This window comes from Strongylocentrotus purpuratus, unplaced genomic scaffold (genome assembly GCF_000002235.5).
Source record: "Strongylocentrotus purpuratus isolate Spur 01 unplaced genomic scaffold, Spur_5.0 spur5_scaffold_3, whole genome shotgun sequence".
Classification (NCBI taxonomy): Eukaryota; Metazoa; Echinodermata; class Echinoidea; order Camarodonta; family Strongylocentrotidae; genus Strongylocentrotus; species Strongylocentrotus purpuratus.
Window position 1 is genome coordinate 7,447,851 of NW_022145609.1, and position 24,232 is coordinate 7,472,082.

Sequence of the window (24,232 nt, forward strand, 5' to 3'; positions counted from 1 at the left end):
AAGTATCAGATTCTATCATTTGCTCACTGTCTCCTTCCTCTCAGAATCAAGCCGCATCTCCATCTCTTAGCCATTAACTCACAATGCACAAATCATCATGACAATTAAACAAAATAAGGCATCACATATGAGCTTCAGATGTCTGTAATAACAACAGACGATGAAAAACTCCTCTTTTCTCAGGTGATTTTACAACACATTCCAGTATGAGAAACGATCTTAGAAATTTCATTCATGTTTCTATTCCGACATTAAAGACAGAAGATATTGTTAAGTTGTGTATTTGACACGAGTTCAGAAACACAGGATTCTCTAAGGAGGAACCTAGAAACACAAGCATGAGATGGATATATTCTCCATTTTGAGGTCTTATCCAGAACTATCATGGCAGTGGAACCTTTAATGGTCCTATATCAACACTTACGGTAAAAGAAAGAAATTCTCAAACATTTTGTCTTGTGATACATGGATCTACACTTGTACTGGGATACAGAGAACCAAAGACTAAGTGTAAGTGTAACCACACCTTATCAACCATCATATGTCCAATTTCATCATATGCTGTTAGAACTTCTTATCCAGTAAGCCGTATATACCCAGGTAACAAAATCGACATCACAAATTTTGACAGAGTTAGTTTACTTTGATTCATTGTATACTTTGCAATATATAAAATATGCAATCGGCTGAAGCAAATCTTCAGAGACATGAAGGCATGGTCCCAACCTAGTATGTTTCACAGATGTTGAATATACTATAACCCTCCAAAGCAAGCCCATGTGAACTCATGTATAAAGCATGATTGTTAAGGAGAACTCGAGACCTCGTCATCTCCATCGATTCATAAAAACACTATCTCAAAATTATTCTGTTCAAGCGATCGCACACAGCGTAAAGAGAGAAAGAGATCTTCCATTCAAGTAATTTAAGAGAATCCGCCGTTTGTTGCTGTTGGTTTTAGGAACTGTAATCATTGGTAACTTATACTTCACAATTGAGAGAAGGTTAATTAAAAGCTGTTAATTTGTGTTCTATATACGTATTTTATATTGATATATTAATACAAATATATAATGCTTATATGCATATAGGAGGTAGTGATACACTAAAGAAGTGACAGAAAGATGAGAATCCACCTACGAAAAAATAAGGACATATTCCTTCATGATTGAGCCACAACCACAACACAATTCATACACACAGTAAAATGATTTTTAAAAAGTTGTACATCACATATCACTACGGTAAAATAATGTTGTAGGTGGCAGAATGTTACTTGGGTTATTTTTTGTTTTACTTTACCAGAGGGGCTTTTAAAATGTGGTTTAATAACAGCATCATGTAGGAACGAGTCTCAAAGGAAATTAGTAAATTACTCCCCAAAATCTGGTCATTTTGACTATCATATCCCACCGCTGCTACCACTCTAATGGAAGATAATCTCCATTCGTTTTTTCATTGACAAGAGTAAATCATTTCTAGAGCTGCAGGCTTAATATTTTAATTTAAGTTAAATTTGTCTCTATTGGCACCATATAATTCTGAAATGACTAAGATTGTAATTGCTGATTACTTCATTATTTTTTAATCAACTATGAATTTAGCACACATTCCCTTTGCCAAAAAACACCTTATATCCATCCTTATGTCTGTACCTGTGTATAGAGGTACTTGTCACATCAGCAGCCATTACAGTTAAAGCAAAGGTTGTTAGAAACTTAGAATGATATCAGAACGTAAATGAAGTAACAGTTCTCTAAATCTAGAACCCTTTTATTCTAATATAATTTAAGGTTTTGTGGATATCGTTTCCCTATACTTTTACAAAAAGAAGAAGATATCAAGAAACCAATCTGTACTTGAAAATCATGAAGTGGGGATTACACAGTAGCAAGAGAAGTCAAACAATTATGGATTGTTAACCATCGATCTAGGTGTTATTTATCTAAATCTATATATATGCAGATATATTCTTTAAATTAATTTTGATCATTCCACATTGTCATATCACATGTACAATAACTTAGGAAATAAGAGGCACTTCTATCATCAGATTTCTTATGTTATCCTATAATAACATTGATTCTATTCAAATCTAATTGAAAAGATCTAATTGAACTGTTATAGGATGTTTTCTTCTAGGTTTTTCCTCTTTCTCAAAACAGAGCAAATGTCAGAGTCAGAGTAAATGTTGCATCAAATTTTTGAAGTATGTTTGCTTTTTGTTGTTGTCAAAACAGAACAGCTTCAGTCTCAGTATGTTCCTAACACACTTCCTTGTGGTACATGCTTCCTATTCTTGAAATAGGCTGATAAAAAGCAGTAGGGAGCTACATGTCATGACAATGATAACACAACATGAGGGCAGTAAACATTGCATTGCAAAGTACTTACATTTTCTGCATATGGTGGGAACATCTGTGGGGTCATGGAACCATTGTCTTCTCTGGGTGTCCCGGGCCCTCCTGGGCCGCCCGGTGGATTGCTTGCGGGTGAACTTTTCGGCATGCCATCCATCTCACCGTTCATGACAGGAGGAATGTCTTGACTGCCCATTGGCATAGGTCCATCAGGCCCAGAATTCATTGGAAAGTTCTGCTACAAAGAAGATATTGAAACAGAAGTTTAATGGACTTGGACAAGTAAGATGCATAGGCAGCAAAAGAATTTTTACTTGTACAGATATTCAAGAATGCCTCTTACTTCTTTTCAATTCATTAACATCGATCTGTTCCACGTTTATGCCCCCTCCCACCAAAAAAAAAAAAATCTTCTTGAACTTCGCATTGAAATACAAAGTTGCAGTCCTGACTGAACTGTCCACTGAATGGTACAAACTGCCTCGTCAATTATACACTAAAACATTCCTTGAAGTATATAGAAATCATATACTTTGATGAGTGGGCAATTATTCATGCTAGTCAATCTTTCTGTATTTCATTTTCATACACATGTTTGAATTTCTTGCATTTCAATGATCAGTCTAATGAAGTATGTAAAAAGCTTTGAGGAAACACCCAGGCCCAAATTCAAAAAGGAGGTTTGTAGACAAACCTAGGTTTATATGCGTCATATGAAGCATTTCGGACCAAGATTTGTCTGAACCTTGGTCTGAAACGCATCGAAGCGAGTCACATGATGCACATAACCCTAGGTTTGTCGACAAACCTTCTTTGTGAATTCGGGCCCCAGTGTTTAACAATGATTTACAGACCGACACATGCTTGATGTGAATATTTTTTTCTTTTATGCCAAATAGGTCAGACAAGATTTCTTACCCCTGGTCCCATGGCTCCACCAGGTACTGACTTCATCATTGAGAACATGCTGTCACCTGAATTAGAGGAATCTGCAAGGAGAAAGTGTGGAGCATAACTCGTCAGTAAGTAACATCTAAACAGTCAATGAACACATTCTTTTACAACCACAAGCATGCATTCCATCAGATCAGTTCTGTCGTTTAACTATTGTACATCTGCTCAAAGATCACTGTTAAGAATAATTGTATCTAAATATAGTTTATATGTAATTTATTGTAAGCACCTTGAGCACCCTCTGGGTTGATATGCTGCACATTATAAATGTCTTTATTATTATTATTATTATAACTTTGCCTAGAATTTTCCTAGAATACTTTATTTTAGTATATCAACTGCATAATTTTTTGGGGGGAATAGACATTATTCCAGTACCAGGGAGGAAGAGCTCTTTCTTCGTAGGTTCGTATATATTAGACATCCTAAATAGTTTACACATCCACTCTCTCATTTGTACATGCTTGTAAACTTCTATCTTTCATTTCTTTCAGTCATTTACCACTTCTATAAGCGGCCCATGACAGTGTCACTATCTGGTGCCTTGACCTCTGACCTCTTACACACTTCACTTTAATATTCATTTCCACTATGTGACACATTGATCAGGATGATTCACAAGATTTAATATATACATATTGTATTTATACACAGTAGTACACACAATAAAACACTGGGTATAGTTTTGACTTACCTTGTGGGCTAGGCATGATAGGAGTACCAGGAGGCCCTCCGCCAGGACCTCCAGGAGGACCCTGTGAGTCAAAATAATAGGAGAGAGAGAGAGAGAGCGAGAGGGAGAGAGAGAGCGAGAGGGAGAGAGAGAGGGGGAGGGAGACAGAAAGCAAGAGAGAAAGAGAGAGGGAGAAGGAGAGAGAGGGAGAAAGTAAGAGAGAAAGCGAGAAAGAGAGGGGGAGAGGGAATCGAGCAAGGGGTAAATTGGAACAGAGGGTCAAAGGTGAATAGAGAAAGACATGGGAGATAAGGGAAGAAAAAAATGACAATCGAAAGAAAAATAGAGTAAGTTGAATTTTTCTCAACACTACTTTTCATAGAGTTAAGGTATATCAGTTTAACTTTTAATCTTGAATTTTTACCATCAAAAATGCAATTATACTTCATAAAAATGCCAACAAAAATGTATCTACTATCTTCCTCAGGAATTTCTTCATGAAATATATATAACATATTTAAATGCTTAACAAATCATTCAGATGAAATATAACAGAAAATATTTATTTCGCTTAATTGTGACGATAAGTATTATTTTCTTCAAATTACAATACAGTATATTAAAAACCATTTCATTTCTAAATGATTCTATAACTTACTGGTACTGCATTGGGATTCCAAGGCCTTCCTCCCGGCCTGTAGGTAGAATAGAATTGAAAGTGTTAACATCATCAAAACATTTAATATTCAGTAACCTGTACCTATAATTCAGTAATTAGCTTGGCACATGTCATTTTGACTATCATATCCCACCGCTGCCACCAGTCTAATGGAAGATAATCTCCATTTTTTTTTTTTCATTTACAAGAGTAAATCGTTTCATATATAAGCATTGATTTAACTCAAAATGTAGTTTATCAACTTTATCAACTGATGCATATATTTCACAACAACATAAAACTCAGTAAGATCAACACACATCATTGCCCATACTGTGGCTATTCGTAAATGAATAAATGTAAGAAATACTGGTAAGCCTTTTCTACCCTTGATAATAAAGGTAAACTTACATTGACATTGGCATTCCTCCTGGCATTGAATTCAATGGCGCCCTCATTCCTGGACCGCCATAATTCTGGGAAAAAGGGAAAAAATAGATAACAAGATAAGAGTGGTTGGTAGATCTACACATTATTTGAGCAAACTTCTCTATTGAGTGAACCTTTGACAGCTTTGGCCCTTATTCATAAAGTAGACCAATCTCAATCTACGGTTAAAACCTAAATTAACAGTATTCATGGTCCCATCATGTCTAATGGTTGGCAAAAATAGACTCCTAAACATTTATTTATGCTCATTTTAGTCCATGGCAGATGTTTAAACCATGAATTAGACCATGTTTCAATAGCACCTCTTTTGAAAATTTGGGCCATTAATTCCAAAACAAAGGTAAGCGGTGAAGTTTCAAATTTGGGAATTGGTACCAGAAAGCTCAAGGTTTAAAACCCAGTGCAATGGCATCATGTTATTCAATAATACATTAGTCTAGAGTAACTTGTTTATGAATATAAAAAATATCCTTGTTGCTTACAGACAAGATACCATACAAGTGGTTACTTGCAAGAGGCTTTGAAGATTTATCTTCCTAATAAGGACATGCTTTCATTGTTTTGTTGATGTTTTATGGTTTCATGTTGTCTGATAAGATATTGTTAACCTTGAATGGTTTGTAAAGTGATGTAGATATTAAGCCTTTCTGTAAGCGGACAATTTTACTCCAGACTTGTGTTTTAAAGTCAATTAATTGAATATATTGTTTTCTATAAATTTGGCTAGTGTTGCATGTTGTTTTGGTCTCTGTATGTGGTTTGTTTACATCTCAAACTGCTAACTGACTGCTGTGCAGTGTTGTTCTTTATAGTGTACTGATATACTAATGAATAAATAGAAGGTAATGGTTAAAAAGTAATTTAAGAGAATACATATTTTCATTAATTTTGGAAATGGCTCCTGTTCCTGGAAAAACAGCTTCCGGCAAAAATTTAAGGACTGGGAGCTGCTTTTTTCAGATATATATATCTATAACCAAACTAATGCACCTCCCCAAAACTGCTTGGTTAGCAGTACAGGGTCTCATACTGTACTTGCTTGATCTTTCAATTCCATAAGTAGGACATTAATGAGCTTTCTGTAACTATATAATCAGCAACACTTTTTTCAAATGCATTCTCTTTTAGTTATAAGCCTTTCGGTCGAGCATACTTTTGGGTCCTATTCTACAGTCAGGACTATTACACAAGCAGGGGTGCAGTACACGAGGCAAAACAAAAATCGCTCCAAAAACAACACAAATTAAACATGTTCACACGAGATGAATTGAACTCAAACCCCTAACCTCTAAATCTAGACCCCATCAAAAAATATTATTATGTTTCCCTTCATGAGTTCATTCTAGATGAATTGATATTGGTACCAGAATGATACCTAGTAGGATTTATTCCTTGAAGCACTTCAGTGATGCTGTTGCTGCAGCTAATGCCAAGGTAATAATATTCAAAGTCATTTAGAGGTGCATAAAGATGTTGTATCATAGTTTGATACACCTTATAGAATAACAAAATATTATATAAAAATGATTAGATATACTTACTGGATTCATGGGCATTCTCGGGTGGTTCATCCTAGGACCCATTATACTCGGATGACCTGATGCAGGGAACAGACAAACATGACTCAATGGTCTTGTGCTCTTAAAGTGATACTGAAATGATGAACTTTCTGCCCTAGAGTACTGTTTATTTCATGGTCAACTTGCCAGCAGTTCATAACCCAATACCTAATTCCCACTTTGCATACAGAGGACTTGATGCAAGTACCAACAGCACAGCTAGTGAAGCAACTAGTTACAAGACCACTCTGCTACAGCAGATCTGAGATGAAGCTAGACGGGATTTTGTGGTTATGCTTCTAGTACAGTATGGCATAAATGATACAAATCATCTACAGCGTATGTAAAGCTGAAATTTCCCATCAGCAAAATGGTAATTAACAAGATTTTAGAAATCTATACCTAAAACCATGCTCAGAAAATGTCATAATTTAGTCTTATCCACATATATGCCAGACAAGAGATTTAACTGACAAAGTTTCTCCTGAAATATGAAAGAATTTGCTTTTAATCATAGCCAGCATCAGGATTATTTCATAGTTCAAGTTGTCCTGTCTTGCAGGTGGCATCAAATATTTTCAAAACTTGAATATCCTAGTGCTAGGTAATCATAGTACAAAAATATAGTACACATAGACTATCATATAGACTTGATTTGCTAACAGATACCTAGATGTTTGAACTAGTTTCACACCGTATTCGTAATACGTGTAAGAGGAGTATACATCTTTCTTTTCATATCTCTCGGTCATATTCCTCATATTGTAACTTGAGTGTCAGTCATTTCCCTTTCCTTTCGGACTCCTGTAAAACTCTTATAAGATGTTACCGCAAACTTCAGTATGTGTATCAAATCACATGTACTACGGTAAGGAAGGATATAATGGTAATGGCAAAAAGCAGGAAATAACTTTCTCTCAATGTTTACTTTACACCTTCATACAAAAACCTCTTCAACGTACAATTGCATTTGAAGTCTATTGCATTTTGAAAATACAATGTTAAAATCATTCTGAAGCAATATGGGAAGCAAGATAATATAACTATAAGGACATTCCTGAACATTACTCCCCCAATTCTGCTCCTGGATTTTACTTTATAATTACTTTATAATTAATCATTCTGTTAATACTTGCCCCCGTTATCCATATGTATTACCTTGAAATCTTTCTCACTGTAGTGTTGCACACACATTCTACACAGTATACATCAGTTCAACTACAAATTACACAAAGGATAAACAGTTCTGTAGAATGTATTCTAAGGAAACTTACCAGGTTGCCTTGAGGGATCTATTGATTGCATCATAGCTTGTGCTTGTGAGTTTGGTGCGCCCACTGCAGGCTGTATGGAGGAGAAGGAAAAACACAAGTGCATGTTGTCAGAATGTGTGCATTAAATTAGTGCATCGGGTCCTTCAGTGGGTAATGCAACAGGTCATTAGAAAAGGTCATCATCACATTGACTGACTCTTGATGTGGGGGGGGGGGGGGTTATAATGTCACCCCAAGGAAATTCTATTGCTAAAGACACCCAAAAGGCAATGATTCGATATCAAAAGAAAAAGAGCCTTTAAACATTAAATATATATTATTAGCCAGTTTGAATACTATTCTTATTTCTTCCAGGCATCTGACATGCGTGACAATGGGGAAATGATGCCTTGTACGTACGGCAAAAACTTGATAAATTTGCCATAAATTATTATGTTCAAGAACATCCATAGATTGTGTAGCTATTTTCATTTTCCGAGATCTCTGTTAAGGCTCAATCACATTTGCCATGGTAACACTTGTTGCTTCTTTCTTTTAATGTGTAAATGAATATTAAATTGGAGCATCAAAGTTTGTACATATATGCACTTAGCTTTATGTTTATAGATACTAAAATGGGAAGCGTATAAGAATTTTACTTGTAACAAAAAATCATTGTGGTTTACAGTGACATTTATCTGAACAAGACTTTAAAGCTTTCCGGGGATTAATGCTCAATGCTCCAGCTTATCCTCTTTTTGTTTAAAAAAGTAAAAACTATGATGGTATTCAAAATCCTATGTGTGGTCACTCTGCAGCTTGCAACCTTTATTTTGTTTAACCAGTTTACTAATGAAATTTCCATTTCCCATCGACTTAATACAGGAACCATTCTGTTCCAGTGGGCAGTGGGTTAAGGGAGTCTTACCTGGTTTCCTGGCATTCTGACTGGCCCTCTTGGTCCCCCAGGATACCTTGGAGACATGAAAGGCTGCAGAGGAGATATAATATGAGAGATAAACAACATTAAACATTGGATACAAACAGAAGAGATATCAAATGAGAGATAAACAACATTAAGAATTGGATACAAACAGAGAGGATGGAAGATGAGATATAAACAATATTGTGAAATGGACTGGATAAAAACAGAGAAGATGAGAGATGAACAACATTAAAAATTGGATAAAAACAGAGAAGATGGAAGATAGAGATAAACAACATTGTGCATTGGTTTGAAATTATATGAAGGGCTACCAAAAAGAAGGGCTTGAAAATTAACAAGTGCCTGGGACACATTGGAGCATAAAATCAAAAAGTCCAGACCCTCATTATTTCAAAACTTTTAAATAGGGCTCATGCGTACAAACTCTAAAAAGTTAATACCGACAAACTTTTGGTCCTGGTGTGTTTCGAATGTTGTAAAATATTTTGTTTTCATTTCGATTTGCTTACAGGTGCATAATACAATTATTTAAAATGATAAATAATCAGCTAGGTCTAACCAACTGTCTACAGTATATAGAAATAGAGCCCAAATTTCTCTGAAATGTAATTCCGTTACCGTGGAATTGCCCATATGTTGAGAAATAATGCATTAAGCATTGGTTAGAAACATCACTCATCAAAAGCTACATAATACAATAGACATAAGGGGGAAGCTAAGTATAAGCTGGAGATCTAGAAATTGCTTTAAATTATCCAAGGTACATGTACAGTACATCAGGTGATGTATAAACATCATTTGAGGACTGGATACAAAATTGTCTTACTATCGTTAAAACTCTCTTCGGTATAGGGGACAAACAACTACAATTAAACATACATGTAATAGGGCACATTCTTCTCTGTGATTACTTCTCTGCTGAAACACCACAGACATTTGGACAAGCCCTTGTCTCTCCTTGCAAAAGGGTCTTCATATTGTTTTATTACGAGTATAAATCTCCCAGGACATATCTAGATGCGAGACATGGTTTCAGAACTCATATGAGGTTATCGGCAAGTTCCAGGTCAACAGCCGCAAAATGTTTTGTCATAGATTTGCATTTAAATGATGCTTTATTCCTTAATCAACCAGGAATATGCAGCATCCCACTTCATTCAAGGGATCGTATTGACATAACCACAAAGGTCATAAGGTCACTTTTTACATATGATTCCAAAGCCACACCGCCAAGCTCAATGCAAATCCCTGCACTTTTTAATTGCAGTCATGGGTCGGTTGGCATAATACTATGAATGAAACCCAAGGATTTTTGGTTACACACCCATTGTGCACTTTATCATATGTCACTAAGGAAGGGTTTACGGTAGCTGTTACTGTGTAAAGGGAATTACATTTTGTCAGAGGAATCCATACAAAACAAAATATGTGTAGATATTTATGTTTAATGTCACACTTTAGGAGTCTGAAAGGAGGTCCAAGTAACAACGCACATATATTGAATCACTATTTACCAATACTATTACAAAGTGCAAATAAAGCTACAAAGACATTCATCATCTCATATCAATAGAAAGCAGTTGAGGAAGTGGAAAGAAACCCTTTCATAAAGAGAAATGTATAACTATGTTGGATCCTATGTAACAATTAAACCAAATTAACATAGGAAACATTATTAAAGAGGAAATTAATTCATGTAACAGACTGTGAATAAAAGTCAGTTCTAAACAACAAGGCGGGACACACATCTATAACGGAGCCACAAGCAACAAAACGATGATGCCATTTCACAAGTACACCCTTCAAGTGCTGCAACCAGCAACCTTTAGAAATCAACACTTTGGCAAGGACATCGACCCGCAGTTTTGAAGGTATACCACAAATAAAACATCTTTAAAAGTGGAGCTATGACAGTCTTTTAATTCTGGGATTCTATTCTCAATTGAGTCACTTCATTGCTACTTTCTTCTTTTTTCTGGATGCAGATGATGCCAATTTACAAGCACACTTTCATCTAAGGCTACAACGACACGACTTCTGTACACGGATGTTCTGTGTAATCATCTGTTCGACAACTACATGTGTACTATTTCTCCTACACGTTAGGGCTGTGCACAACATTGTAATGAGGTACCAGAGTACACTCCCAGGCTCACAAGCGAATACTCGAATATTCGGACGCCATGTTTTTTTTATAATTTTTTTGAATTTTTTTAAATTTTTTAATTTTTTTTTAATTTTTTTAATTTTTTTATTTTTTTTAATTTTTTTTAATTTTTTTTGCCACTACCATACCACTCGGCAGTTTCCCAGGTCCCTCGCCGAAAACGCATGCAATTTTACTTTGAGTTGCAGTTGAAGGCGCCGATATAATAAGAATAATAACAGTAAACAATGCTGTTTTAAAAACCAAAGATGGCAGAATAATCCATTTTCCTCCAAGTCCAAACAGAAATCTGGACATTTGGTCCCAGTTTCTGAAAGGTGAGTTTGACAGTGCTTGAGTTAGGAAACATTTTTACAGACGGTACCATGCCAGCGGCCGCCGCTCTCCCTGGCACGGGTAAGCGTGGGCCTGGACATTTTTTTTTTTTTGCGGCCGAATATTCGGGTACGAGAAATCGTGCCCGAGTAGTTGTCAACCGTGCGGGTACTCGAGGATTCGACTACCCGTCGCAGCCTTACTACACGTGTACACGCAAACAAAGCAGCATTAGGATAGTTTTTGAGTATTAAAAGCTGCTCAGACGACCTCTATTGACTACCAAAATACACAATTATGCACAGCCTTACTTTCATCCCATTGATTTTTGTTTGCATTGACAAAATCAACATATAATAATAATAATAGGCATCTCTATAGCGCCATCTATCTAGAAATTCTATTCAGAGGCGCATTTATTATTACGGTACCCCGGCTTTAGCCTAGCTGTCATTACAGCGCTCCAGCATTTCAAGGAATTAATTCCTGCCAGGTACCCATTTACATCACCTGGGTTGAGTGTGGCAAATGTAGATCAATGTCTTGCCAAAGGATATTAGTGCCGCGGCGGGACTCAAACCGCAGACCTTGTGATCGACAGTCCGGCAACATATCCACTCGACCACAAAACCTCTACATACCTACATTTACAAAAGAATTTTTCCACATTATTTTAAAAAAACATACAAGTACCGGTACTATAATTTCCTAAATCTTGGATAAGAGAATACTAGAGCTTAAAGTAACTTTAATATGAAGTTAAGGCATCATTACTTCAATACATTGCCTTAAAATGGAACCTAAGATTGCCCACGGCAACTGCTGGGAAGGAAATCCACATAGAAATATCTAGTAGAGTATCACTGATTGGTTCTTAAAGCCATCTTGAATCTCTGTTCTAAAATTTGCATTTGACCTTTTCAAGTTTCAGGCAAGATTTGAACATGAACAAAAGAGGAATTCAAAGCAGAGAGAAGGACACTCCGAGCTGTAATATACCTCAAAGCAAGAGACCCATCCACCGTCAAAAACTTGGTGTCTTCTTTTGATTTGTGATGCTGCATGGATGGATGAAACATGACTACCTTAAGATTTGTAATCCTACTGCTGCTGCTGCCCTGTTCTGAGACAAGAACTGGATGTACTGTGTTTTAATACATGGTGCCATACCATAGGATCAGATCTGACAAACCTGAAGATTCTTATGTAACTATTCCAGCAATATTTTAATTGTGCTGTGTGGATGTCACAGATATCAATCCAATAGGCCAGTTTCGTAATGTATTCAGAGACCTTTAAATCGCATTACGTAATCGGAGGGTCGGACAAGCAAAGAACTCGCGGTGCGTAGCAGACTACACTTTGCGTGCATACCATACATGACTGTGTTCGCTAGGTGTGATTTTATCGTTTTTTTTCGCTATTTTGAGAGAGAGAGAGAGAGAGAGAAGAAAAAGGAGGCAGTTTCAAACTTGAATAATAAATATCTTTGAGATGTGATTTTGTTCTTCATACATTTGATCTTTAAAATCGCTGAGTCTTAGGCAAGAATAATAGAAAAGCATTGCTGGTACAGAACTAGCGATTCACATCTATGATCTTGCAGCTACACCTGTTCGGCCAAGTCCCCGGAACGGGCAGCGCACGATACCCCCTCAAAAAGAAGAAAAACGAGGTCGATGATGCTTGAAAGCTAGCCAGTGATGAAACAGAAAGCGAAGCACCAAAATATAAGTTAGCTAGCCGATATCGGTAATTTCCATTCAATTTTGCATTTACCTTAGCTTGAATCTGAGTACAAATTTGGACGTAGAAATGAAAGAAGTGATGAACTATTTCCCACTCGTTCGCACACACAGTCACCTCTGCTTGCAGAAGCGTGCGCGCGTACCACGTGTTCGTGTTCGTGTAGGCGCGATTCACATTTTCAAAATGAAAACAATTTTACGGATTACAAAATGTTTGTAAAACGCCTCGATACGGACTATTTCAAGGCGGACGAGAAACGGCTAACGAGAAGCAAGCACTGGCAGCAGAATCAATATTATTATCAAAAGCAACGAGAAATAATGACAATAAAGGTAATAATATAATATATATAAGGTCTAATTGTTAATAAAATAATATTTATAAAATAATATCGTCCGATGACAGAGAGCTAGAATAAGAATGATGAATAATGATAAACAAATAATTTTGAACGGAAAAAATGAAGAAAAAGAATGAACAAGGAAAAAGAATGATAGAGCAATGGAAAAAGGGAATAATAAACGTAGGCCTAATAATAAAAAAAAACCTTATGATGGCAAGGAAGAAGAATCAGGATGATGAATAATTTTATTGTTTAGAATAAGATTAGGAATTAAGTTTGATTTTCATAAAATAAAAGTTAATAGTATTAGACTACTATTATGCCGGACCTTCGTTATTCAACTTCAAGAAGCAATCATTATTTAAAAAAAACATTTAAAAATAAAATTGTTATTACATTTTTTATTAGATCTAGTCTAGATTTCTACTTTTTATTTGTTTATTAAATATATTTTTTCTTTTTGTTCAAGTTGGTATGTTCTGTCTTTTTGCGTCGGTTTGACCTGTATAATGTAGTCACAAGTCGCTATCATGAGCTGCCGAGAGCTAACTAGAGGGGGGATTGTCCTCGGTTTCTCCAGGCCACATAATCTATGGCCATCGGGAAATATCAATCGAAAGTCTTCAAAACTCTTAAAAGTCTTCAGTTTTCGACGATCATAAATGCATGGTCCGCCATATTCCCTACTAGATAATTGAATACGTCATAGGTCCCAAAGTCAGGAATATCGTCAAACTTAAGGGAGGTATGTAACCAGTTCACTTAACGAAAATCCTGCCCGTTGTAATTTCCCCATACAGTTACGTCTACCGAGTGACACGGACCCCGTAGGTCAGGGGCTACGGGCAGGCTAGTCCGCTAAGTACTGCGGACGCTAATTTAACGAGTCTTTTTTCGGGTGTACACCGTAGTCGAAACTCCTCTTTTTCTTAGAAAATATTGCAGCTGCCTGAAACTCAGCTTGATGAATGGCAAGTTGGAAGACATTTCCGGCCAAAACAGAAATTCATATATATACACGCAGTTTTGATAGAAAGATATGAATGCAATTTAACGGCAAGAACCGACAATCTAATACACAATGCACAGATTCAAAATGGTGATTTGACAAAGCTTGTCGGGCTTGGTTACAGTAACCGCGCATTACGTAACCGCCGAAACTGGCCTATTGTTGCAACTGTGTTTGGAGATTGGATATGACATTTTCATGCTTTTCACTTTCATTATCTATTTCAATTGTACAGTATTTGCAACACAAGAGATGAGGTCTACCACTACCAGGAAAACCATGATATATTTATGCTCCACAAAAGGATTTACAAAACCACTGGGAGATTCTGGGAATATTCTCATACATACAATTCTTAGAACTACATCCAAGGACAAGCCAGACCTGCAGGTGTATTCTGATCATTTTTATAGGCTGCCACCATGTTCTGAAACTGCTGATTTCATACTAGTCTCATGTGTATATATCCCAACATGACTACCAGAAGAGTATGTATATGAATATTTCACACCAAATGATGAGACATGACTTAACCGAAGAACTTGTGTACATTATCATAATTCTTGGTGTTAATCAGTTGATACATGTAGGTTTTGATCCCACCACTGCCACCAGGTTCTGTAACATTTGTTTAGTTCTGACAAGTATCACTGTATATCCCAACAGATGAGACTGAACTACGAGAAGCTTCTACGTCTATTTCAAATTCTTTCACCAAAAGATGGTTCATGAAGATCCCAAGTGCATTTCATAATTCTTGGTGTGGCACCAATTTTCATAAATTATTGATCCCACAGCTGACACCATGTTCTGAAACTTTCTACTCTATTGTCAAGTTCAGACTAGTAGTACCATTTCCATATCCCTACAGATGAGACCTGACTACAAGAAGATCCTCTTTCTATTCTAATTTCTTTCACCACAGGATAGTACATTGCTTACTTGACCCTGGGTGCTTTTTTATATTTCTTGTTGCTCCACCAATTTTCATAGGTTTTTTATCCTACCACTGCCATCACGTTCTAACGTATTCTACTCATTATCATTTTAGAATATTACTATTCCGATATATCCCAACTTCTGCCACCATATTCTGAGACAAGATTTGACTTCAACTGTGTGCACAGCTCTATGTTTACTATTGATCTCAATCTTATATAATCTACATGTACCGGTACATGTATTTCCAAAGAGGCGAGAGATGAGAGATCTACATCTTCTTTCACATCTACGCCATTTACGCCAATGGATAAGACAAACTACCAATATTATATCAGAGCTGCCTCAAAAGCTCAGGCATGGCTTACAGATCATCCAGGACACATTCTTATAAAGATGTGGTGCTGCACCAACAGATGAGAAAAGACTAGCTGTAGAACTTATGTACATTCTCACAACACTTGGTACTGCGTCATAGGACAAGACACAACTACAAGACGGTCTTGCATCTTGTCACTCATGTATTTGGTGTCACACTAAAGGATGAGATACAACTAACTGAAAATCTATGGTACATTCTAACAAATTTCATGGTTGTGCCACAGGATGAGACAGAACTACTGGAAGACGGTACAAGTTGCTCTACTAACCTGGTTTCCATCCATCATGTTTGGATTATGATGAGGAGACGACTGTTACAAAAAGGACAAGATTTGAGTGGCGGGAAGCAAAAAGAGAGAAAAGCAAAAAAAAGCATGGAATTAGCGAAACAGCATGGAGAGTAACGTTTCTTTGAAATAATATTGAGTATTGATATGACATTAAGCAGGATTTAGACTAGAAGACATTTAGAGGCAACCAATTACCTCAAATGCACCGACATAAAAAATAAACTAAACATTCTTTGAAAGATATACAGCATGGTTTTCTTAATCATAGCAATGTTTTTTAATCATTTCCTATCAAAAAATTTATTTAACACTTTCAGAGTCAGGCCATGGATTAAAAGATATCTACACATGTATGAAGATCCATTATAAGGGACAGTAAAAATTTGCCACATTTTGGTATCTGGCTCTATGTTGATTTCACACATTTTAGGATTCAACAAGAATTGTCAAATGTAAAAGCTTTGAAAGCTTTGACAGCTGTCAGTTTCTACCTTAAAAATTAACCACGCAAATGACTAAATCTGACATTTTAGAAAAGTGTATGCATTCTAAAATATCCCATTTCCCATAAGAGAAAATAACTTTAAGGTTGTCACTTGTCAGAGTAAAAAAACAAAGGTACTCCCACACATATATCCTCAGAGTTAAGATTGTGAAAATACGTCCTTCTACTCTGGGATGTGGCTAAGGTATTCTAAACTTTATCATGGCTCTCAAATATGCTTTTTCTACATGGCAGAGATTCAACTCCGATCCCATTCAAAGGGTACTCGGTGACAATAGTATTAATATATTAGCAGGGAAAAACCAGGATAGGACATATGGGTTACATACATGTATAGTTGTATACACTTGTACAAATAGACAGATTATTTTCTTGATAACATATTTTGATTTTGACAGTCTTTTAAAGAAAATACTTTTGAAATATTGCTGTTAATTTTTCCCCTTATTTTAATAATCAATATATAATGTTAATAAACTTGGAGATCAGAAAATGTGCAAAAGCTTGGAAGCAGAGCAGATTAAAATAAAAATTAGTATTTGTGAATAGTCATGATTGACAATTGATAATTAGGTGTTAAATTGTGGGAAGAAATAATAACTCGTTGGTGCAGATGACTAGGTGCTACATGTAAATTAAGCATTAGTAAGGAATTTACTTACAAATGTATACAAAGCATATTTTTGTGTACCATATTTGGCCAAGGTCTTTGAATGGTTTTGAAGTGACAACAGTACAATGAAACATAGAACTGTATGAGTGACATTTTAAAAGAAGAACTGGATATTGACAATTTGGTTTATTTTTCTTACTCTAGCTCTAAATACCTTTTACCAATTCTAGTATAAATTATCACCTAGGTGTTGTAACAATTTGCATAAATAAAGGATTTCTACTTTACTAGAAAATAATTGATAAGAGATAAAGATTCTGTAAACAGTTAAAATCCCTTGTTGGTAAGGATTCCAAAACATTTCAGCCAGAAAAAGTATGAGGAAACTAATGCATTATCAATACCAGTTATGGTAAAATTGGAAGTTTGTGTGAATCATTCAGGACAGCGACCTTCGTACATGGCAAAAATTAAGCACTGGGATTCAACTATTTTATGGCATGAAACTTTTGCAAAGCTTTATCACTTGCAATCTTGGCAAATGTTTCTGGTAAATAAAGTACTAATTTCCATTATCTGCAAATCATAAATTACACTTCATGAATTACTCTAAATAACCCATATATTGCAAGGGAAGTTGTATATGTACATGTACATGCCCATTTCCACTGTTACACTTCTAATTCATCCATGTCAATTAAAGGTATGGTAATACAAAGTTTTGGGAAATTTTGAAAATTGGGTGGATAGTGATTCTTTACAATTTTGATATATTTGGATGCCCCTGTGGATTTTTTATAAGTTAATGACAACCATTTTAATACACAGGGTTGCATATCAAGCAATTTTTGTAATGTTCTTAATGCAATTACATAAACATTATCTAATGAAGATTGTAGAAAGAGGGCTCTACATGTTTCAGTTGTTACTGGACATACATGTACTATTCGTAGAAATGAAATATACAGAATTTTACAGCAAATGTACCTTGCTTATAGTGTGACAATTGTCAGTCCTTAGCATAAACACTATATGTTTCACCATCAAATAAATTTATTAGTAAATTGATGAACATCAGACATCAGACAATGGACTGACAGAACAATGATATGATGAACAGACCAAACGTCAATATCACGTAATGTTATCTGACTATACAGAGGACCTGTAGCTGAGCCAACAATGACAAAATACATCCACCTAGGAGAATAGAATGGTTTTGACTTTGAAATGGCTGGCTATCATAACGAGCAATAGTAGCCATGACCATGCACAGCCATGAACGGAATGATCACAACGTACTACTATGATCCAAACACAATGCCTTCCATATTTTCACAACGTGTAACGCCCAGGCACCGGGCACTATCAGCAGCATGGACAGGGGTCTGGAGGTAGCCACGTTGAGCTTTTGACCTTTCTCCAGTCATGGTCCGGATATGAAAATGTCATGCAAAGTTATCACCCTCTCATATTGGGCCATGATCGGACACCTTCGTGTAACCTAATCACATGCCCATAATAACATCAAAAACTTATTGAAACAGGGTCTGCTAAAACAGGCAAGATGAAAATCAACCGACACGGTAGACCTGCAAGATAATACTCGTACTGTGTCTCAGAATTGACCAGATACTACACACATCTTGAGTGATCTTCAAACAAGCACAGATTACAATATTTTCCTCATAATAATAATACATGAGTAATTCTTGTCAAGTTCATGCATAAATTGTGACGTAGACACATATTGCTGTGACAACTGCTCTGTGGTCAATTTCCTAAACTAAATTTCCTTTCTAAATTCAAACCTAGACCAATTGCTGATAGCTACGTGTAGCTAGATTCATAGCTCAAAACTTAAACTAAAACCACATGTGCAACCCTAACCCTAACCCAACAATCCTAACAAAATCAAGCCGAAAGCAATTGTCTCTTGAACAAATGCCAGATCACTACAAAACAAAAGAATGTGTACCAGGTATTTTGTATTTATTCATGTCCAAATATTTCCAAGCGCAAAAGGAGAAATGCTTCCATAAATAATTTTTATCCATAACAACACATATATTTCTTTCAAATTGTTGTTCTGTAAATTTGATCATATAATCTTAAACAATCAGCTAAAATTATTTGTTCCTTACACCTCTTTATGATGCACATAAAGGAAAGGTTCAATCTATTCTTGCTATGCATGATCCAACCCTAAAGCAAGCAAATGGCTGAAAGCAATCCCTGTGAACGGGTATCCAAAATACAGATATCTAGCAAATCTATTCTTCTATCCCCTGACCTTTCCCCAGATATATATTTACCAGGTAAGGCATCTACGCCAGTGAAATTCAATTCTTCACTTCAAGCAACGTGGCTCTGTAGCTAAAGGCTAATTCTTTCGGGTCTTTCTAGGCAAAGACGTAATATAAAATGCTGCATTCACGGTGCAGAGAAAAGCTTTGTCTTAATCATTTTGCTTTCCACGTATTGTTAGGCAGGTACACAGTATGAACACATATTCATTTCAACTTCAACATATTAATAATACTTCTGTTTCATATTGATCAATACATACAGTGGTGCTCTAACAAAATAATTTATGGTTACAGTATAAAGGTGTCATGCCAGGGCTAGTGCTAATGAAAGTTAGGAAGAAACTATATTTCATAGTATACATGTAGGTACTGGTAGTACCAAACAATTTTATGATAGGAATAGTATGTTAAAAGAATTAAAGTTATTGCTATTTCAATTGCAAGTGTATAGGGTAATGAGTGAAACAGAAATCATGTGAATATAATGTAATTATGACAAGTGCAGTTAAATAATCACCTTCATGTGAATGTAAATGGAATATCAGTGAAACAAAGAAAAATCCATTCTCTGTTAGTATCTTACTAAAATCTTGCCAAACATTCCATAATGTTAAACAGAATTTGGCACACTTAAACTACTCGTATAATGCAACCATATATATTAGAGTAAAGGGACATTTTGTGGCTTTTCAATTTCTTAGGCTCAGTATCATGAATGACATTACTGGTGAATACTGCTGGGGCCTTTGCTAACCTGAATGGAAGATATCATACAGCAGTGATGGTGGAGGCCAAAAGAACCTTGGGAATATCAGTACCCTTACCTTGAACTAATGCAGCATTTCTTTTAGGTCTTGGACCCTACTGTACATGGAGACCTACATTACGTACGTAAAATGTTCATACACTTCAAAAACCTGGATGTTGTATAACACCTCCATGGTATCTGTATTATGGCCACATCTGAGAGTTGGTGGACTGCTAGTGTCCAATAAAACTGATTCAATTCCACTTTTTTAGGTTTCATACTTTCATTGCTAATGCAGTATCAACACCTCTTTTGTAATATATTATTGGTAATACATTTGTTTAATTGGATATTGGTGTTGTTCTAACAAAACCAAACAAAAGGCAATAAAACTAAATTGCACATTTTCAAAGAATGTGGTGGCTATTTTGTGGTAGTTTACAGCACAATATTTCAATCACAAATTACATTGCACTGAGATTTTCCATTTCACAAAATGTCCTTCCTTCAAAATTTACAAAGTTGTCGTTTACGTTTGTGCAAGTTTGCCGTGAAAGTTTCTGGTTTCATATTATTCAGTGTGGCCATATCATAGATACCAAGAAGGTGCTTAATTAGCACCCTTGTTTCTGCATTGTTCTTCTCTATGAAGCTCTTACCTGAAAGAAACCTGGCATGGGCCCACCAGGCATGCCATCTGCTCCTTGGGGGATCTGTCCCATGACTGAGTTCGGGCCTGCCGCACTCTGTAAAAAGAAAAGTAAAGTAAAATCAGATTCATAGAACAAGTTAAAGTGACAAACTACATGGAGGCGAGGATGATTTAAAGGGGGTGTAGCATGACGATACTATATGTCTTTCCCGTGGCCTGACTGTGGGCCAATCAGGTATAATACGACTTGGACGACGCAACCGCAGTATTCACGTGAGTGCAACATACAGTAAGTGGAAGTTGTGGAACCGAAGCATGAGGAGAATTTCGGTCTGTTTCGCGCACGCTAGTGCGCGCTGACTGTTAATCAAGTCCCTTCGTTTACGTGCAGTTGTCCAAAAGAAGTGGTAGATGGCATTAACCAGGATTTGCCATGCTACATCCCCTTTAAGCTCTGTAAGGTGGAGATGATTTAAACACCATAAGGCTTATAAGGGGCTCTGGAGGATTCTTTAGATGTAGAAATTGCAACCAAGAAATTTACATACGAATCCCTCAAAGAACTCCTGTTTAAAAGATAATAAATCTTACCCTGAAAAAAGTATGGAGCATAACAGTATAATAAATTCATTCTAAAATGTTGAAAGACACATATTGAAAATTTGAACAATCAACATTTATTTCACTATGACAGATGTACATTGGCCTTTCTTTCTTTGGTTACACAAAGACAACACACATTCACACCATAATCTTAATCTCTTTGGCAAATACACGCAATAGGAGAGGAAATGTGCCATTGTTCTCTAAAGATTCCATGTTGAGGAAAAACATTTCAGTCAATATCCGTTATCATATTGCTTCACAAAACATCCAGTGGTGATTTTCTACAACGGGATTCAAGAAATCTCACCCTTATTGCTACATTTATGCAACCTCGTTAAACACGCAAGCGTCCTGAATAAACTATGAAAGTATATTATGACATTTAATTCTTTGTTTTGTTGTTATGATAAACCTAATTGTCAGCTATTACCGCGAAGTTGTGCAAACGGCCGCTATGCTTATCGCAAAAGCAAACGTATCCCTTTCTTGTTTTATGTCAAAATTATGAACTTTCAAATGGTTCCGGTGCTTTGTTGAAAAGCTGAAACACAGGAAATGTAGTATGTGGCAATTGACGAAGGTGGTTTCCACCGCTTCCTACTTTACTACTCGCAGTAGAGAGCTGCCATTACTTAAAGAGGACTCATGACAAAAATAAGTATGTATATTTTGTTACAAGACATTAAGTCATTTACATAACGAGACATCGAAATGGTTAAGGAGACAATCTACATGTATTTTGGTAACGAGCTGGTTTACACAAAAGCATACAAATAGCATTACGAAAGATTAGTTAAAGCCTGAGAATTATCCATTTAATGATAGGAAAGATTTGAATTCTTAAAGTAGTAAATGACCACATGCAAATGTTCCATAAATTTCATATATTTCTTCAGAAATGTTTCATTATACATGTGCCCTACAGTAGGTTACCATGCAGACTCAAATGTACAACCCATCCCCCCACCCCCTCTAAAAAATAATAATAAAGATCTATCTCTTTATCAGAAAGCATTAACATGTAAATTAATTGAATTTACAAGGTAAATAGAAAACAATTGGGAGAGGAGCTTAAAAGGGGCATCACAGAGTCCCACGTCTGTAGGTTGACGTACAACTGCATTGAGTAGTCTACACAAAACTTGCTTGTCCCATTGACGTTCTGGTATTCATATATTCATATGTGTATATAATTATTTTGTGAAGCTGATATTTCAATAGTGTAGAAACATTGAACCCCAAATATATAGAGCAAAATATTGTTTTGTGATTGGTTTCCTTTCAAAAAAGGTTATTATTTTTTTTAAAGGATCAATTTAAAAATGATTTGCTTTTCAGTCAGTTACAGTAGTTTTGATGTTGAAGTAAATGAGGATGACAGCCTTTGTTTTCTTCGAGGCAGTAATCCGAAGTGAAACTGTGAAAGGGAACAAATTTTCTGTAAAGCAAATGTAGATGTACTGTATTGTGAACTACATGTACATGTACATACACATACAGGTTTGTAGACCCAGAATGTAATTATTATTATTATTATCGTTATGATGATCATCATCGTTATCATTGTTTTTAATATTATTGTTGTTATTCTTATTCTTATATTACTATTTCTAATCTAACTATTATTATCATAATCATCACTATCATAATCATAATTAATCATAAATATCATATTTTTTTAAAATCAATGTTATTACTACTATTATGAATATTTTTATTACATTTATAAAATTAAACTTTGCTCATTCATTATTTACCTATTCCAAAGGCCGTTACATGTAACAATGAGCGAATTAATAAGACAGGGGCTGAGGGCAATATGCCCTGGAAAATATACTAAACTCATATGAATGGTCCACTAAAAGTAGACACAAGGTAACTGACATTGACATAACGTCACTTATTACGGTATAATAGTATATGCATAACACTGCCAAGACATTACATTTTGCACTTTGGCAGCTAAGGATATTCAGTTGGCTAAAATATAGCAATTTTTCCTACAAAGTATGTGTGTGCATGGCTGTGTACATATATTTGTAAGTTCATCAAAACCTTACAACTACACCTATGGCTATACTTTCATACAAATTATGTAAGAAAAAAACAATCCCACAAAAAGTCAGATATTATACAAGTAGACCTGTAGTATAGTCACTTTACTACTGCAAAATTGGCAACTGCATGTACACCTGTACAATGTATATTGTAAACTACACTGTGTAGCTCACTTAGTATAACACAGCAGGGCCTTTAAATATATATATTTCAGTTACAAAGTCTTGTTGACTCATTTTCATGAAAATGAGTTTTCAGCATTTTGACATGTGCATGTACTTACTGATAGGAACATATAGCAGTATACACTGTGCATATATATGTATATGTTTACATCTATTGCCAACACCAATGGGCATGCACACTGCCTACATGTACATGTATGTTCGGTGTGTTTGTGTACATGTATGTCTCTCTTTGTATTCCCTACTATTCACTTATTGTGAGGAAAAGAATTTGTGTATTCACTCACATGTGTGGAGTCTCTGTACACCCAAGCCAACAGTGAATGAATGAAAGTGTGCATACATAATGAGACTACACAATGAAGGGTGAAACAGAGTAGCTCTTCTCCCTTGTGACCTCACTCCCTGTGGAATCTTCCCTGTGTAGCTAATTGTTTACTACACATACAGAAGATGGGCATATAGGCCTGTTTGTCCACTTTGGACAAGTGTGCCTGGCTTTGTGATTCA

General features: G+C 35.8%; 1 protein-coding gene across 4 annotated transcripts in view; it reads right to left on the reverse strand.

The window, feature by feature from the left end:
* The window catches only part of LOC593225 (single-stranded DNA-binding protein 3), a 62,416-nt gene that overhangs the window by 10,529 nt on the left and 27,655 nt on the right, over positions 1 to 24,232 (reverse strand). For 2 of the 4 annotated variants that reach the window (XM_030995637.1, XM_030995640.1), the window contains exons 5-14: positions 20,881 to 20,967; positions 16,026 to 16,067; positions 8,836 to 8,898; positions 7,929 to 7,998; positions 6,637 to 6,692; positions 5,057 to 5,121; positions 4,646 to 4,682; positions 4,009 to 4,069; positions 3,279 to 3,349; positions 2,395 to 2,598 (exon numbers count right to left, since the gene is read on the reverse strand). In XM_030995637.1, the coding sequence (XP_030851497.1) occupies positions 2,395 to 2,598; positions 3,279 to 3,349; positions 4,009 to 4,069; positions 4,646 to 4,682; positions 5,057 to 5,121; positions 6,637 to 6,692; positions 7,929 to 7,998; positions 8,836 to 8,898; positions 16,026 to 16,067; positions 20,881 to 20,967 (756 nt within the window). The remainder of the gene's footprint in view (positions 1 to 2,394; positions 2,599 to 3,278; positions 3,350 to 4,008; positions 4,070 to 4,645; positions 4,683 to 5,056; positions 5,122 to 6,636; positions 6,693 to 7,928; positions 7,999 to 8,835; positions 8,899 to 16,025; positions 16,068 to 20,880; positions 20,968 to 24,232) is intronic. The other 2 variants (XM_030995638.1, XM_030995639.1) reach the window with 2 other exon arrangements.